Source organism: Felis catus, chromosome A3 (assembly GCF_018350175.1).
Source record: "Felis catus isolate Fca126 chromosome A3, F.catus_Fca126_mat1.0, whole genome shotgun sequence".
In the NCBI taxonomy this organism is placed as follows: domain Eukaryota; kingdom Metazoa; phylum Chordata; class Mammalia; order Carnivora; family Felidae; genus Felis; species Felis catus.
Window position 1 is genome coordinate 85,692,153 of NC_058370.1, and position 17,178 is coordinate 85,709,330.

The following is a 17,178-nucleotide window of genomic DNA, read 5'->3' on the forward strand; positions in this document are numbered from 1 at the left end:
TGAAAATAAAGAGATAGACAAGTAACTTCTAATTCATTCATTTAATCTTAACATGTGCTAAATATCATTTACCTTCTGTTCTGTAGTCAATCACAAATTGATCTATTAAAGCAGGTTATATGTACAACTGAAATAAAATTTTGAAAGAGAAGCCATGGTTTAAAAGTTTTTTGTAAAATTGTGTAAATGAATTATAACAAATGTTTTATTATGATCCTTTCTGTATGCTATCTACTCCAAATTATGTTTAAATGATTAAATTTTTTCTACTTTCCTTGAAATTAGAAATCCAATCAAATAGAAACATAACTTTGACAATGATGGATGAATGCAATTAGTGCAATTACTAATTTGTACTTTTAAATTGGATGAATTTGTCTTTCTTTTCCCCCCTCTAATATTTCCTTTTAAAAAAGACTCTAGCTCTCAGCAGTTCTTGGAAATAGTGCATGAGGAGATAATGTTAGCTCATAGGAGATGATGTTAGCTTATTTGTGAGTCATTTAAATTTAATCTCCAGTCTGGTATCAGCAGGGAGAAAATGTATTATAAAGGCAAAACGACAGTGTTCTCTGTAAATGACTGTATCACCAGTAGTTAGATATGTCCTCTGGGTAAATTCATAGCTGTCAATGCTTTTATTTCATTTTAATAAAATCGTACTCTTTTTGGTTCTTGGATGACTGAGGGAGTAGTTCTAAAAGTACATATAAATTGCAGAAGAATATATTTTTTTGCCATTTGGTATTAATCCTTAAAATATCCATCTTTAGGTGACTGTGTTTTTTCTTTTGTGCAATAAAATTCCTGAGCTGTGATTATTTTTCCTCCTATGAAATTATGAGTGTAGTTGGAAAAAAGCTATAAAATGCTACAATAGCTTTTCCACAGCTCATTTTGTAAAAAAAAAAAAAAAAAAAGAAGGAAAGAAAAGAAAAACAAGGCTTCCCAAATTAAAAAAAAAAAAAAAAATTGAAAATGAGAGGAACTTTTTTTTGGGTGTACACATTAATCTTTCTTTAATGTTTATGATAATTTCAAGAGAAAGCTGTAGAAAACTGCTTTGTATTTTATTTAGTTCCATTTCTTCAGGGATAATGCATCCTTTGCACCACTTCTAAAATTATAGCATAATATATTTAAGTTTGCACTTATACTCCCATGGATATGTTAAAAGGCACTTACCAAAAATATGCTTCTCATATAGGTAGCTCATATCTTTTATTTACTGTGAGTTTGGGTTTGCCGGTATTTTGCCTGCCCTTATCCACTTTTAGAATCAAAGTAAACTTAACCTTATTAAAGGAATTGGAGAGCTTTCCATCTTTTTCCGGTCTCAGGAAGACTTTGAATATTCAGAAAATTTTTAAATCCATTTGGATCTTGTTTAGGGAGAGATTAGAAAGATTTTTAATTACTGATTATATTATTAAAACATTATAGGTCTAATCCAAAAGAAACACACACACACACACACACACACACACGCACACACGTGCGTGCTTGTTTTTTGTTTTTGTTTTTGTTTTTTTTAAGTCAATTGGTGTATACTCTAAGATGATTGTCAGTTTTGGCCTTCTTTACGAATATATTGGCATGAAGTATTTGCAGTATTCTACTAAGTTTTGTGTGTATTTAATGTCATTCTTTTCATTCCAAAATGTATGTGTGTGTGGTGTGTGTGTATATGTGTGTCTTCTCCCTTTTTGTTTCTTAATACTGCTAGATTTTTGTCTACTTTATAACTTTTAAAAAGCTGTTTTGGACTTCATGTCTGTGTAGCTTTTTAGTTGAAGCATATGTAATTTGACATAGATTTTAAAAACCTGGGGCACCTGGGTGGTTTAGTCAGTTGACTGTCTGATTCTTTTAAAAAATTTTTTTTAAATGTTTACTTATTTTTGAGAGAGAGAGAGAGCAAGTGTGAGCAGGAGAGGAGTAGAAAGAGGGGGAGACACAGAATCCAAAGCAGGCTCCAGACTCTGAGCTGTCAGCACAGAGCCCTATGCAGGGCTTGAACTCATGAGCTTTTGAACTGTGAGATCATGACCTGAGCCGAAGTCGACTGCTTAACCAACTGAGCCACCGAGGCAGCTGAGGGGCTGACTCTTGATTTTGACTCAGGTCATGATCCCAGGGTTGTGGGATCGAGCCCTGCATTGGGCTCCATGCTGAGCATAGAGCCTGCTTAAGATTCTCTCTTTCTCCCTCTGCCTGGCTCATGGGCACACTCCCTCTCTCTCTCTCTCAAAGCCGTTTAAAAATTTATTCAATAAGTAATATTTATTTAGGTTTAATTTGTAGGACCAAATATTAGATTTCTTGGAATGTCGTTTTTGCTCTTGGTTCTGGAATCCCCTGTATGAACAATTTTAGGAAAAGAAACAGATGATCATAGACCACATACATTGATCCACTTTCTCTATGACTGGATTTGCTAAATACCTGATATTTGACCACTTGAAATTTAAATGTTAAGTGCATATCAACAATAGCCAAATTATGGAAAGAGCTCAAATGTCCATCGACTGATGAATGGATAAAGAAGATGTGCTACATATATGCATTGGAATATTACTTGAAGATCAAAAAGAATGGAGTCTTGCTATTTACAACAATGGATAGAACTAGAATGTGTTATGCTAAGTGAAGTCAGAGAAAGATAAATATAGGATTTCACTCATGTAGAATTTAAGAAACAAAACAGATGAATATAGGGGAAGGGAAGGAATAATAAGATAAAAACAGAGAGAGAGGGAGGCAAACCATAAGTAACTCTTAAATACAGAGCACAAACTGAGGGTTGTTGGTGGGGTGTTGGGTGGGGGAATAAGGAGGGCACTTGCTGGGATGAGCACTGGGTGTTATATGTAAGTGATGAATCACTAAATTCTACTCCTGAAACCATTATTACACTATGTTAATATGTAGATATGTTAACTATCTCATATTTAAATTAAAAACAAACAAACTTTAAATAAAATTTTAAAAAATGTTAACTTCATTCAACTGAGTAAAAAATACTGAAAAATGAATGTTTGTTTTTGACTTTGGGCTTGTGATGTCTTATTAAAGGAATGTAATTAGTTTCTTTTTCCTAAAGTATTTTACCTTTTCTACTTTTAGAATACTGTGCCTTTGTAGTTAACATCTTAGCCTTTGAAAACTTAGAACTATGTTATTTAAACTATGTTATTTAATGTTTAGAGATTCACTTGAATGTTTAAGATACTAATGAATAAGAGCATGGTCTTATCTTAGCCTATTAGAAGCAAACCTCGTTTATAGAATATTTGGGGTTCAGGCAGAAGCTATTGATATTTCTATCCTGATTCTTGTCCTTGCTACTTAACATCCCTGACTCTGGTGATCATGGTATACTCAAGGAAGGGGAAGATTCATTTAAAAGTCTGAGGAGTAACAAACAGGGAAGAATTTCCAAGCCCAGCAGTGTGTACAAGCTCAGAATCTGGTGGCTTGTCCTCGCTCAAAAACTCTAGCCATGAGCCAGAGCCACTTTGAGAGATAAGTTAGGGGTGGTTGGTACTGTAACGAAAGATTTCTAAACATAGTTTAAATTATAACTTGATTGTTAAAAATGAAGCATTCACAACTCTTTTTAGCGATATGGTGTTGCATAAATAGGTGTTACATTGCATGTCCATTCTTATGAAGTCTTGTATATAGTTTGTAAAATAACTCTGACCTATAAAATAATTGCCTACCAAATTTGTATAGTCTCTGTGTTTAATTTCTACCTCTAATCTTTATCTCCACATTTTATTTCACGGCATTCTTTTAACAGATTTAAAAGAAATAGAAATCTTTTCAATTGCAGATACATATAGGAAGGACTTATGGCCAGATCCTCATGAAATTAAATTGCCAGAACTAGATAAATTATATTCATTCTAGCTTTCAAAGTTTTTTTTGTTGTTGTGTGTTTGTTTTAATTTGGGCATGTAGGCAACAATGCTTATTTATTTATTTGTTTTTGGACCTTTTGTCTTAATGCTTCTTTTTCCGTATTAATCTATGTTAGAAAACTCCTCAGTGAGGAGCAAAACCAATCAAAACAAGCTATGTTGTTTGCTTGAGAGACTTGATCAAAGTCTCTCTTTTCATAGTAGCTCACTTTTTAATCATAGTAAGAAATTACTAGGAGAAAATAAGTATAAAAGAAGCTAGTCATTTCCAAGAAATTAGTGAATTACAGATATGAAAGTTAGGGGACTCAGTTTCCATACTGAGAAGTATTTTTCATGTTTCTCTTTCCAATGTCTGAGTGCGCCTCTTAAGCAAAGCAGAAGTAGTTTTTTACCAGGTAATTGATAACTTTGCTTCTTTCTTTGATTCCTAGGGAAATGGGAGGTATATTTTAGTTCTCTTCCCTTTTTTATGTATAGATAATGATTATGGTACTTACAAGTGCCAAATTTATTAGACTTTTAAGTCTAAGTTTGTACTGAAATTATTTTGATACTGAAATTTTGGACCAGTTTGTATTTAGTCGTATTTTTCTCATAATTTAGAGTTATTTCACTATATTCTTTTTTATTTGTTAGATACACACAAATCCATGTTTTTATCAGTCTTCTGAGAAGAGCCAGCTCTTACCATTGAAGAGAAATCTATGGCGCTCGTTGAATCCTGGAGACAGTTTTTCTTTGCTGGTCGACAAATACATTTTTTGTGTTTTCTCTACACACTCTGAAACAGAAATGGAATGTACTTTAAGGTAAGAATGCCTGATGAAATTAAGTAATGGTATTTGTAATCTAATTCCTCAGCCATCCACAAATGCTTCAGTAGAAACCATATTAGGGTTAAACTATATTGGCAATATAGGAGTTACATGGTGTGTGTGTGTTTGTGTGTGTATGTGTGTATTTCTCTAGAAAACATTTGACACTGGAAACTTAGGTCTCAATAGTGATTGCTCACATGCAGTGTGTCTTTTGCCAATGTGTTCAGAATGTATTTCCCATTTAATAGTAACTAGGATAGTTAATTTGAAACCAACTACATTTTCTTAATCTTTTCTTTTAGCTTTTGAAATTTTATTAACGAATTAACCTCTGGCTTAGACTACACTCATATAACTCCTCTTTCTTATAAAAATAACAGAAAAATGGGGTGCCTGGGTGCTCAGTTGTTTGAGCATCTGACTCTTGATTTGATCTCAGGTCATGATCCCAGGGTTGTGGAATTGAGCCCCGCATTGGGCTCCATGCTGCGCATGGAGCCTGCTTAAGATTCTCTCTCCCTCTCAGGGGGTCTGGGTGGCTCAGTCGGTTAAGCGTCTGATTCTTGATTTTGGTTCAGATCATGATCTCATGGTTTGTGAGTTCAAGCCCGAAGTAGGGCACCATGCTGACAGCTGAGAGTGCAGGGTCTGCTTGGGATTGTTTCTCTCCCTTTTTTTCTGCTTCTCCCCCACTTGTGCGCGCTCTCTCTCTCTCTCTTTCTCTCTCTCAAAATAAGTAAATAAATTTTAAAAGAAAAAAGATTCTCTCTGTCCCTCTGCCCCTCTCCCAGCTCTTTCTCTCACTCTCTCTCTAAAAAAAGAAAAAAAAAACCCAGAAAATATAGAATAGAGAAACTGAGGAAATGAGGTATTACAATAAACATCTGATGTAAAGTTAAAATTAATGCACTCCTTTTGTTCAGGCAGTCATTAGCAGATTATTTACTGCTGTTTCAGGTTTTATAGAGTACATAAACTGGACTTATAGAAGTAAATGGACAGAAGTATAGAGTGTGTTTTGTGATCATAGTAGTATTAAATTAAAAATCAATAACAATACAGGGGCGTCTGCGTGGCTCAGTTGGTTAAAGCGTCTGACTCTTGATTTCAGCTCAGGTCAGGCATGATCTCACTGTTTGTGAGTTCAAGCCCTGAGTCAGGCTTCATGCTAACAGTGTGGGGCCTGCTTGGGATTCTCTCTCTCTGTCTCTCTCTGTCCCTCCCCCACTGTCTCTCTCTTAAAATAAGTAAATAAACTTAAAAATTAAAAAAAATCAATAACAATAAAATAGAAAAATATCCCCAAACTTAAAATTAAAGGGCATACTTCTGAATAACTTATATGTCTAAGAGAAATCACAAGGAAAATTAGAAAACATTTTGGGGCACCTGGGTGGCTCAGTCAGTTAAGCATCCGACTCTTGGTTTTGGCTCAGCTCATGATCTCATGGTTCGTGAGTTTGAGCCCCGTGCGGGGCTCCTAGCTGACAGTGCAGATGGACCCTGTTTGGGATTCTCTCTCTCCCTCTCTTCCTGCCCCTCCCTTACATATGCCCACACACACTCTTTCTCAAAAATAAATAAACTTAAAAAATAAAAAAAGAAAAGATTTTGAACAAATACTGAAAACAGCATAAAAATTTGTGAGGTGAAGTAGAGGGAAATTTATATTAAATGCCTGTATTAGAAGAGAAGAAAGTTATAAAACCAATGATGTGTGCTTCTCCTTTAAGAAGATAGGCAGACAGGAGCAAATTAATGCCAAAGCAAATAGAAAAAAGGAAATAAGAGTAAGACTAGGAGTCAGTGAAATAAAAATAGACAAATAACAAAGAAAATCAACAAAACCAAAAGTTGGTTCTTTGAAAAGATTAATGAAATTGGTAAACTTAGGCTGCCCAAGAAAAAAATGAACAAAATGAAAAAAATACAAATTATCAATATCAGAAATAGAATAAATCTATCACTAGTGATTTTACAGACCTTAAAAAAATAATGAAGAAATATTATTTAAAACTTTATGCCAGTGAATTTGACAGCCTAAATGAATGAATGCATTCCTGGGAAAACATAATTTACCAAAATTAATACAGGAAGATATAGAAAATCTAATGAATTTTTTATTTATTAAAGAAATTGAATTTACAATTTAAGAATTTGCCACAAGGACCTTCACTAGTGAGTTCTATGAACTTTCAAGAAAGTAATACCAATACTATACTCTTCTCCCCCAAATAGAAGAGGGTATACATTCTCACTCATTTTGGGAAGCTTCCATAATCCTGGTACCAAAATCAGACAATAACATTACAAGAAAACTAGACCAATATTCCTCATAAGAATATAGAGAAGTCAAATCCAGCAATTTGTAGAAAGGGCAATACACCATAACCAAGTGGAATTTGAAGACCACAAGGTGGATTTATCATATAAAAATCAATGAATTTCACTGCGGCAGATTGAAGAATTGTCATTTCAATTGATGCTTAAAAATAGCTTTGACAAATTCAACACCTGTTCATGATTAAAAAAAAAAAACAGAAAAAGAAGGAAACTTCTTTGTATAAAAAAAATTGTCTTTATTTACAGATGACATGATTGTGGACTTAGAAAATGCTGAGGTATCTACTCTAAGAAGCGAAACAGTACCTGCTGTATGATTACATTTATATTACGTTCTATAATAAACTAAACTATGATGGTAGTGGTTATTTCCAGAGGCACAGGCAAACTTTTTTGGTGATGAACATATTCTGTGTCTCGATAAGAGTTTAGGTTACATGGATGTATGCATTTGTCAAAAACGACCAAATTGTGCACTTCAGATCTGTGCATTTCAGTAAATATAAATTACAGCTACAATTCTTAAACTAGTGAATGAAAAGAAATTATGTGAGGAAATGTTTTTTGATTTGTTAAATTCAGTAACCTTTGCTTGCCACTTTACATATCTTCCTATTCTTTTTCTCTTATCACACATGTAGAAAGAACATTATTTTTAACCAGCTGTTGACCAGAGAAATATAAAGAACTAATTTTTTTGTTACAGTGAATTTCCACAGTAGAATTATATGCTTTTTAAAATAATTTATTTTTATTTTTATTTTAGAGAGAGTGCAAGGAGGGAGAGGGGCAGAGAAAGAGAGAGAGAGAGAGAAAGAGAGAGAGAGAATCTTAAGCAGACTCCATGCTCAGCACAGAGCTTGATGTGGGGTTCCATTTCACTACCCTGGGATCATGACCTGAGCCAAAATCAAGAGTCAGACACTGAGCCGACTGAGCCACTCAAATGCCCCTATATACTTTTTTTAAAAATCTGGAAAATATTGCACATCTCTGTAAAACAAAATACAGCCATTGCCTCATACTTAAAGTATTATATGTCAATTTTAATTATATATATATATATATATATATATATATATATATATATATCCATTCAAGCAGGCTTGTCCCCTTAACGTGAAAGACCAGTGCTGTAACTCAGATAAATCAGATTGTGGGAAGAGTGAATTTTGAATGTTTGTTGTGGGGAGCCTGGGTGGCTCAGTTGGTTAAGCGTTCGACTTCGGCTTGGGTCATGATCTCACAGTTCGTAGGTTTGAACCCCACATCTGGGCTCTGTGCTGACAGCTTGGAGCCCGAAGCCTGCTTCAGATTTTGTGTCTCCCTCTCTCTCTGCCCTTCCTGCACTCGTGCTCACTCGCGCTCTCTCTTTCTCTCAAAAATAAACAAGCATTAAAAACAAATAAAAAAAAACTTTGAATGTTTGTAGTATTGATAAAAGTTAAGAATACAACCCACTTTAGCAGCACTGTACTTTTTGTAGGCTATTTATTATGAGTAGTAGTATCTGGTGTACTGTTGGTATCAAGCTATGTGTTGAAAGAGGTAATAAGTACTTTGTGTATGCTTTGGTAATCGTGTGCCTAGGTTAGGGTAACCAAATTAATTGTGTTATTTTATATTTGAAAATTAAATGTTCTGCTTTTAGCTTACTGGTGCAAAATTTCTTTGAGGGTGTTGATTTCACTTTTAGCTTTTTCCAGTTTATGATTTAGAGTTTTCAGGTAGTTCCATAATACATTGGATTTCTGATGTGTAATCGTCATTTTTAGTGCTTTTTATGACGTTTACAATTCGTATATGATTTCTTTTTTTATTTTAGGGAGAGAGGGTGGGAGATGGGGGAGAGGGACAGGGGGAGAGAGAATCTTAAGTAGGCTCACACTCCGTGCAGAGCGTGACACAGGGCTCCATCACACAATGCTGGGATCATGAATCAAGAATTAGATGCTCAACCAACTGAGCCACCCAGGTGCCCCTATGGTTTTTAAAACTTATTTCTAAATCAAGCTCATTTATGTTAGGAGCATATTTTATATTAAAGATGAAAAATACGTGGTTTATATTTAACTCTAATTTGGAGTTTATTTTTAAGAATAACTTAATTGCTAAAACAGGCTTTAAAAAGAAGAATAGGGGCACCTGGGTGACTCAGTTGATTGAGCATCCAACTTCAGCTCAGGTCATGATCTCACAGCTTGTGAGTTCAAGCCCCGCATCAGGCTCTGTGCTGACAGCTCAGAGCCTGGAGCTTGCTTCAGATTCCGTGACTCCCTCTCTCTCTGCCCCTCCCCCATTCATGCTCTCAAAAGTAACCATTAAAAAAATAATAATAAAAAAAAAAGAAGAATAGAGCTTTTTGTGCTACCCAAGGAGGGGTTCATATAGCATTGTTCTGCAAGAATGCCCTTTGGGGTCCCCAGCATCCCCCAAAGCCACCGGAACAAGCTTCCTGCTGGAGTGAGGGATTCTTGTCATTATTTAAAGGGAAGCTTTCACAATATCTGGAGCCCTTGATGTCCTACAAATGAAGAAGAAGGATATTCTCAAATTCCTTGTAGCAGGATCCACTTTGGTGGCACCAATCTTGACTTTCAGATGGAACAGTGTATTTGCAAAAGGAAAAGTGATGGTATCTGCATCATAAATCTGAAGAGAACCTAGGAGAAGCTTCTGCTGGCGGCTTGTGCCATTGTTGCCATTGAAAACCTGGCTGATATGTCATATCATCCAGGAATACTGCCCAGTGAGCTGTGCTGAAGTTTGCTGCTGTTGCTGGAGCCACTCCTGTTGTGGCTGTTTCACTCCTGTCTTCCTAACCAGACCCAGGCAGCCTTCTGGGAGCTGAGACTTCTGGTGTTTACTGATCCCCAGGCTGACCACCAGCCTTTCACAGAGGGGTCTTAAGTTAACCTGCTTACCATTGCTGTGTGTAAGACAGACTCTCCTCTGCACTATGTTGACATTGCCATCTCTTGAAACAACAAGGGAGCTCACTCAGTGGGTCAGATGTGGGGGATGGGAAGTTCTGTGCATGCCTGGAACCATTTCCCATGAACAGCATTGGGAGGTTATGCCTGATCTGTGCTTCTACAGAGATCCTGAAGAGATTGAAAAGGAAGAGCAGGCCACTGCTGAAAAGGCTATGACCAAGGAGGAATTTCAGGGTGAATGGACTGCTTCAGCTCCTAAGTTCACTGCCACTCAGTGTGAAGCTGCAGACTGGTCTAAAGGTATGCAAGTGCCTATTCAGCAGTTCCGTACTGAAGACTGGGCCATTCAGCCCTCCACTGAAGACTGGTCTGCCGCTCCCACTGCTCAGGTGACTCAATTGGGTAGGAACAACCAACAAGTGGTCTTAAGCTACTCTTCCACAAAGGCAAAAAAAATGGAAATAAGGTTAATGGAAAATAAACAGTTCCTAAAAGTTGGAAGAAAAAAAGTTGGAGGATTCACACTTCCCAATTTCAAAACCTACTACAAAGTTACAGTAATGAAGACACTATGATAGTAGCTTGAAAAAACACATGTAGATCAGTGAAATAGAATTGAGGGTCCAGAAATAAGTCCTTATATTATGGCCAACTGATTTTTGACAAGATTGTTAAGACAATTAAATGGGGAAAAGAATAGTCTTCTCAACAAATGGTGTTGGGACAACTGGATATCCACATGCAAAAGAATGAAGTTAGACTCCTACCTCACACCATATAAAAATGGACTTAAAATGGATCAGAGACCTAAATATTAGAGCTAAAATTATGAAATCCTTAGGAAAAAACACAGGTGTAAATCTTTGTGACTTTGGATTAGGCAGTGATTTCTTAGATACAACACCAAAAGCACAAGCAAAGCAAACGTAGATCAACTGCACTTCATCACAATTAAAAGCTTCCTATCTTCTAAGACACCATTAAGATTGTAGAAAGACAACTCACAGAATGAGAGAAAATATTTGCTAATCATATGTCGGATAAGGAATTTATATCCAGAATATATAAAGAACTCTTGCAATTCAACAGTAAAAAGGCAAATAAACCAATTAAAAAATACATAAAGGATTTGAGTAGACATTTCTCCAAAGAAAATATCCAAATGGCCAGTATCCAAACTCATGGAAAGATATTCAACATGATTGGTCATTAGGGAAATGCAAATCAAAATCACAATGAGGTATTACTTCACGTCCTCTAGGATGACTATACTTAAAAAGATAATAACAAGTGTGGGCAAGGATGTAGAGAAATTCCACTCTGTCCATACATGGGACAGAAAACATCTGTCTACACAAAAACTTGTATAGTTCCACTTACATGAAATGTGCAGAAAATGTAGATTCATAGAGACAGAAGGTAGTCTAGCGGTTGCCAGGGGCTGGAGGGAAAGGGAATGGGAGGTGACTACTGATACACACAGGATTTCTTTATGAGGTGATGAATATGTTCCAAAATTAGATACTAATGATGGGTGCATTACAGATTAACTTTGTAAATATCCTAAAAGCCACTAAATTTTATGTATGCTTTAACAGGATGAATTTTATTGTTATGTGAATTATGTCTCAATAAAGCTATTTAAAAAGATAACTCAGTTGCCTTTATTATACTGTATTTAGATAAGTTTCCAAGTTTTAATTTTTGCATGTAGCAAACTCTGGTAACACTGCATTATAAATCCTGTGATAGTTGATTGCTTGTAGAAGTCTTTGAAGATAAAATAAAAATACAGTTATATCACAGTGACAGTGTTTGATATTTAAATAAAAGTGTAATAAAATAATTCGTACTTTGACCTATTTGGAACTAAATGTTAATTACAATTTTGTTCTGGGATTGGATTTTTTTGTTGTCACATTTATTCTTGGTAAATATTAAGAAAAAATTATCTGTGATCCATAGGGTGTGTTTATGTTAGTCTTGAATTTATGCCACAATAGAAAATAAATGAAATGGAAGGGATATTGTTGTTTAATTTCTTTTTCTTTTTTTTTTCTCCCCTCACTGTTTAAGTCTGTATAACAGTTGGTCTCATGGAGGAGAACACTGGAATAGGTTAGATTTTCTTGCTATAGCAAGCTCAAATTGCATCAGACAACTCCAATCATCTGACACAGAGTGTCACAACTATAAATTGTGAAAAGCTATCGCGCTAGTGAATTTTTCTTAATATTTTTCAGATTAAATATGAAGAAAATTTGGGGAAAAATCGTTGTTTGGAAGCACACCTGTGTCCTCTGAGTAAAATGGGTCTGGATATTAGAAGGGGAGTGAGGTATCATAGATGGGATAATCATACATTTTCAGTCTTTATCTCCAGCATCTGGCACAGTACCTGACACACCATAGGTGTTTTAAAAATATTGAATGAAAAGGCACAGCATAGGGAATACAGTCAATGATATTATAATAGCATTGTATGGTGACAGGTGGTAGCTACACTTGGGATGAGCATAGCAATTTGGAAAAGTTGAATCACTATGTTGTACATCTGAAACTAATGTAACATTGTGTGTCAACTATAGTCAAAAGAATTTAAACAATATTTATTGAATGAACAAACACTGTCACGTTGCACAGTGATTTAGTCTAAGTTTTTCTCTTTTGGCTGATTTCTGCCATTGAAATTCAAGTCTGCCTTTGAAAGAGATTATTCCCGTATAAGAAATACTCGAACAAAACAAGCCATTAACTGTTATCTTCTCAGCTAGACACATTTCTGAAATCTTCTATCTTCTGTTTTTATACACAGTGAAATCCATCCCTTTTAAATGTATAATTCAGTGTACTCTGATAAATGTATGTGGTTATGGAAGTTCTACCACAGTGAGTGAGAAAGAGAACATTTCCATTTCCCCAGAAAGCGCCCTCATGCCACTCTGTAGTCATTCCTCTCACCCCATGCTGGGCCTGGGCATCCAGATCTGACTTCTGTCCCTGTAGCTTTACCTCTTCAGAATGTCATATGAATGGAGTTATATGATATGTAGCCTTTTGTGTCAGCTTCTTTGACTTAGCAAAATGCCTTTGAGATTCATCCATGTTGTTGTATATCAGTTTTCCTTTTTATTTCTGAGTAGTATTTCCATCTATACTTTCAAACTTTCAAAAAAGTACGTTTGTTGGATTGTCTCTAAGCATATTTAATGAATAATGACCCATCAGCTTTGGATGATCTTCGTGCACTTTGCAGCAAGCGCGAGCTAGTTGGTTCTGCTAAGTATGTTCCACATATGACTGTAGATGCTCCTGTGTCAGAACATTTAGCTTCCAGTTGGACTACAGGTTTGGGGAGATTTTACAAGTGGCTGTCCTGTCCAGAACTCCAGTAGTAGCCATGTGTGAACATGACATTAGGATTTTATTTATTTTTTTCTCCAAAGCCAAACTAGCTTAGCTGATATTTTTGCAGTTTGCATTTTCTCTTTGGATGCTGGGTGCTGATCTTAACTTTTATGGGCTATCTGACGAATACTAAGTAAATAGCTCTTAAGCTTTAAGAGAGATGGCCACTACCCATCTTCATAAATAGCTGTGCTACTAGGCCCATGATTCAGAAAGATAAATGCATTTTATGCTGATACAGTGGGCAGAAGATGAAGAACATATTTTCATCTATATATTTTATTCTAGTATACTATTGTCTACTTTTTTGTCTTGCTAAGGCCAAGAAAAGGAACACAATTCATTAGTCAGATGTCCTTGGGAGAATCACATTTATAATGACGTGGTATAATAGAAGTGTTTTAAATGATTTTTATTTTATTTTTATAGAAATAGTCAGATGCTTGATGAAGATAATATTCTAAATGAAACACCAAAATCATCCTCGGTTAATTCGCCTGATGAGACAACTGGTAACCCACAGCTGGAAAGAAGCACAGAAATAGCTAAGACCCAAACTGCCACTGCAAATAGTGAGGTGAGAAATTTAAGACCCCGTCCATTTGTAACATATTCCTTACTTCAAGAAGAGAAAAGACACCTGAAATTAGCCATATCATGACAATATTACTGGCATTGCCATTTTTAGGTTAAGCTAAATAGAATAGCTCAGAATAGAGTTTAGTCTAACACATCAACTAATAGAGATAATGAATTTCTTTCTTTGTGAAATTTGACTAATTCAGTCCACGGTTGCAGATAGGTTTTTTTTTTTTAATTTTTTTTTTCAACGTTTATTTATTTTTGGGACAGAGAGAGACAGAGCATGAACGGGGGAGGGGCAGAGAGAGAGGGAGACACAGAATCGGAAACAGGCTCCAGGCTCCGAGCCATCAGCCCAGAGCCTGACGCGGGGCTCGAACTCACAGACCGCGAGATCGTGACCTGGCTGAAGTCGGACGCTTAACCGACTGCGCCACCCAGGCGCCCCATCAGATAGGTTTTTTTTAATGGTAGTTTTCTGCAAAGTAAATAATCTTACAGTTTCACTAAGGCTGAATGATTATTTTTAGTAACTAATATATAGATGCCTTTTTAGTGTTTCCTAGGTGAAGGTAGAGACATCAGTAAGCAACAGTCTAACCCTGCCCAGAGGAGAAGAATCCTGCCAGCATGGATGTTAACAGACAATCGAAGTGACCAAGACCTTTCAGCACCAGCCAGCAGTGGGGGTAGGTTTTGTTTAGAAAACAGTAAGCAGAATTTGGAACTTTTTCTGAACTCATGGAGATAGACTAGTGGTTATGTTAGTGTATAACATAGCCTAACGTTTTTAGATGCGTACGTGAAGTCTAATTTAAAACATAAATTTTTATTTTATGCCATTTATCATATCTATCATATACCATCCTGCTAATTACCATTTGATTTAACAAGTGCTGTTTATCTTATGTGCTAGACTTATGTTAATATAGATTTTCAAACATACCTGTTGTTGTTGTGTCAACCATGACAGGACATAAAAGGCCAGTACAGTAAGAGCTTTCTAAATTAATTTAATTAAATAAAAAACTGCCGGGCACACAATATTATGAGCAGGAAAATTCAAAGAAGGGGGCACCTCTGCCCTGGCACAGCTCACTGTCATAGCAGATACCACAATGATTTATGTCACCTGCTGGGCATTTCCATTGAGTCAAGATGATTAAAACTAGATCTGGTAGGATTAGAGTGACTTCATGGGAAAAGTAGGTTATATATTATGTATTGTGGGAGATGTGATCTGGAGAATTTTCATATCTAAACCTAAGATTTCCTGGTAAGAGTTTTATAGTGGTTTTCAATCTCCAAGACCCATCATTACATATGTAATATGTTTTTTTATCAGTAACATTTCTCATTAAGCGTGGTAATTCCTCAGTTGGCAGGAAGGAAATGGGGAGTGGGGAATGGTACTGGAGAGGGGGCAGGTACTTTCTCTCATAGAACAATTTCTCTAATATAGAAAGAATAACTTTACTTGACCAAAATTTGGACCGATGTGAACTGCCTCCCTGCAAGCAAGTCCTTTTCTTTCAGAGTTGTTTTGCATGGTACCTGCTTTTGTGCTGCCACTATTATATTGCCTTTAATAGTCCAAAATATATTTGGCTGCAAATTAAAAATAGCTATTAACTTTCACTAGCTAGATGTACCATGTAAAATCTGAAGCACCTTTCTGAGTACTTCACCTTAAACATGCAAAGGAAAACAATTTGACATTGATTTGGATAGGAATATTATATAATACACAGTGTTCTTAAAATGCTAAAGCTTCAAAATAAGATAGAAAAGTGTTTGGATTCTGACATGAATTCTTTCTTGTAAACAGACTTTGGGGGTAGTTGTAAGAACAAAGTTAGGTTACTTGTTTCCTTCAGAGACACGAAGATTTAGAAGTACCTGTAGGACAGTTTAGTACTTGAATCCAGCTAATCAAAAATCAAAATAATTTGACTTTCTCTGCTGTGTAGTTTATAATTATCAGTATTGTTGTTGTTTTATTTGTTTAAGTAATAAATCATCCAGGTCAATGTATCAATGCTAGAGATTTAAAAAAAATCAATTTCTAGGATGCATTTTGGACTCCTTTAGATGTCGGTTACTTTCTTTTTTTTTTTTTTTTTTTAAATTTTTTTTTTTTTTTCAACGTTTATTTATTTTTGGGACAGAGAGAGACAGAGCATGAACGGGGGAGGGGCAGAGAGAGGGAGACACAGAATCGGAAACAGGCTCCAGGCTCCGAGCCATCAGCCCAGAGCCTGACGCGGGGCTCAAACTCACGGACCGCGAGATCGTGACCTGGCTGAAGTCGGACGCTTAACCGACTGCGCCACCCAGGCGCCCCTAGATGTCGGTTACTTTCTTAAGTCTTTTGCAGGTTTAGTACTGTACTTTGTTCATTCATATCTCTTGAGATGGTCTGATTAACGTGATATTTTAGAGCCTTTTGTGTCATTAGGTACAGAATAGATGATGTAAACTGATGTTAAATGACTTCTCCAAGATCACGTAATGAATCCCAGAGCCGTAATTGAGACCTAGCTCTGGCTGAGAGCTTTAAAGCCCATGCTCTGAGCAGTGTCACTATACTGCCCCACAAATTTACCCTCCCTATGTTCTGGTGTTTTTATTCTTTTCTTTTTTAATATGCTCTTGCATCCTCTCCTAGATCTTTTCTCAGTTTAACTCTTGGTTTAATCCTTAAATGTACCTGAATGTTTGCTGTGTTCAGGCTGTCCTTTTGTTTTTTGGCCAGAATAGTTCTAGATTATTTTCTGGGTCCCCAGATATTAGCCCTTGGAAATTATCATGAGTTTCTCAGGCCTGGGCTAAAATTTTCTCTGTGTCCCTTGGTGATTGGCAAGTGAATAGATTTGGGCATGGCTGTCAGAGCCTGCCCTCTCCTGACTGCCAGTCATCTCTGTTCCCTCAGCCTTCTAGGCTCTAGGAGTAGTCACAATTCCTGGGCTAGGGTATTCTTGCTAGATTGAAAAAGGAGCTTTTATAGTTTCACTGGTGTCTGCTACTCTGCAGTACCCTTCTTCTCCCGTCTTCTAACCCTCCAACATGGAGTCACGAAAGGTGGCACATGCTGAAAAAGGCTGAAGTAGTCCCCAAATCATCTGGTGTGCATTTAATTTTGTACTCTGAATATTTTCCACA

At 36.2% G+C, this 17,178-nt stretch overlaps 1 protein-coding gene and 1 non-coding gene across 3 annotated transcripts in view; one reads left to right on the forward strand and one right to left on the reverse strand.

Moving 5' to 3' along the window:
* Positions 1-17,178, forward strand: part of APLF (aprataxin and PNKP like factor) — an 83,912-nt gene that overhangs the window by 20,570 nt on the left and 46,164 nt on the right. For both annotated transcript variants that reach the window (XM_019827312.3, XM_011281125.4), the window contains exons 3-5: positions 4,566-4,738; positions 13,864-14,011; positions 14,573-14,705. In XM_019827312.3, coding sequence (XP_019682871.2) covers positions 4,566-4,738; positions 13,864-14,011; positions 14,573-14,705 — 454 coding nt within the window. The remainder of the gene's footprint in view (positions 1-4,565; positions 4,739-13,863; positions 14,012-14,572; positions 14,706-17,178) is intronic.
* LOC111559964 lies at positions 12,093-12,216 on the reverse strand. Its single transcript, XR_002741424.2, has one exon. It is a non-coding gene; the product is annotated as a small nucleolar RNA SNORA28 (small nucleolar RNA).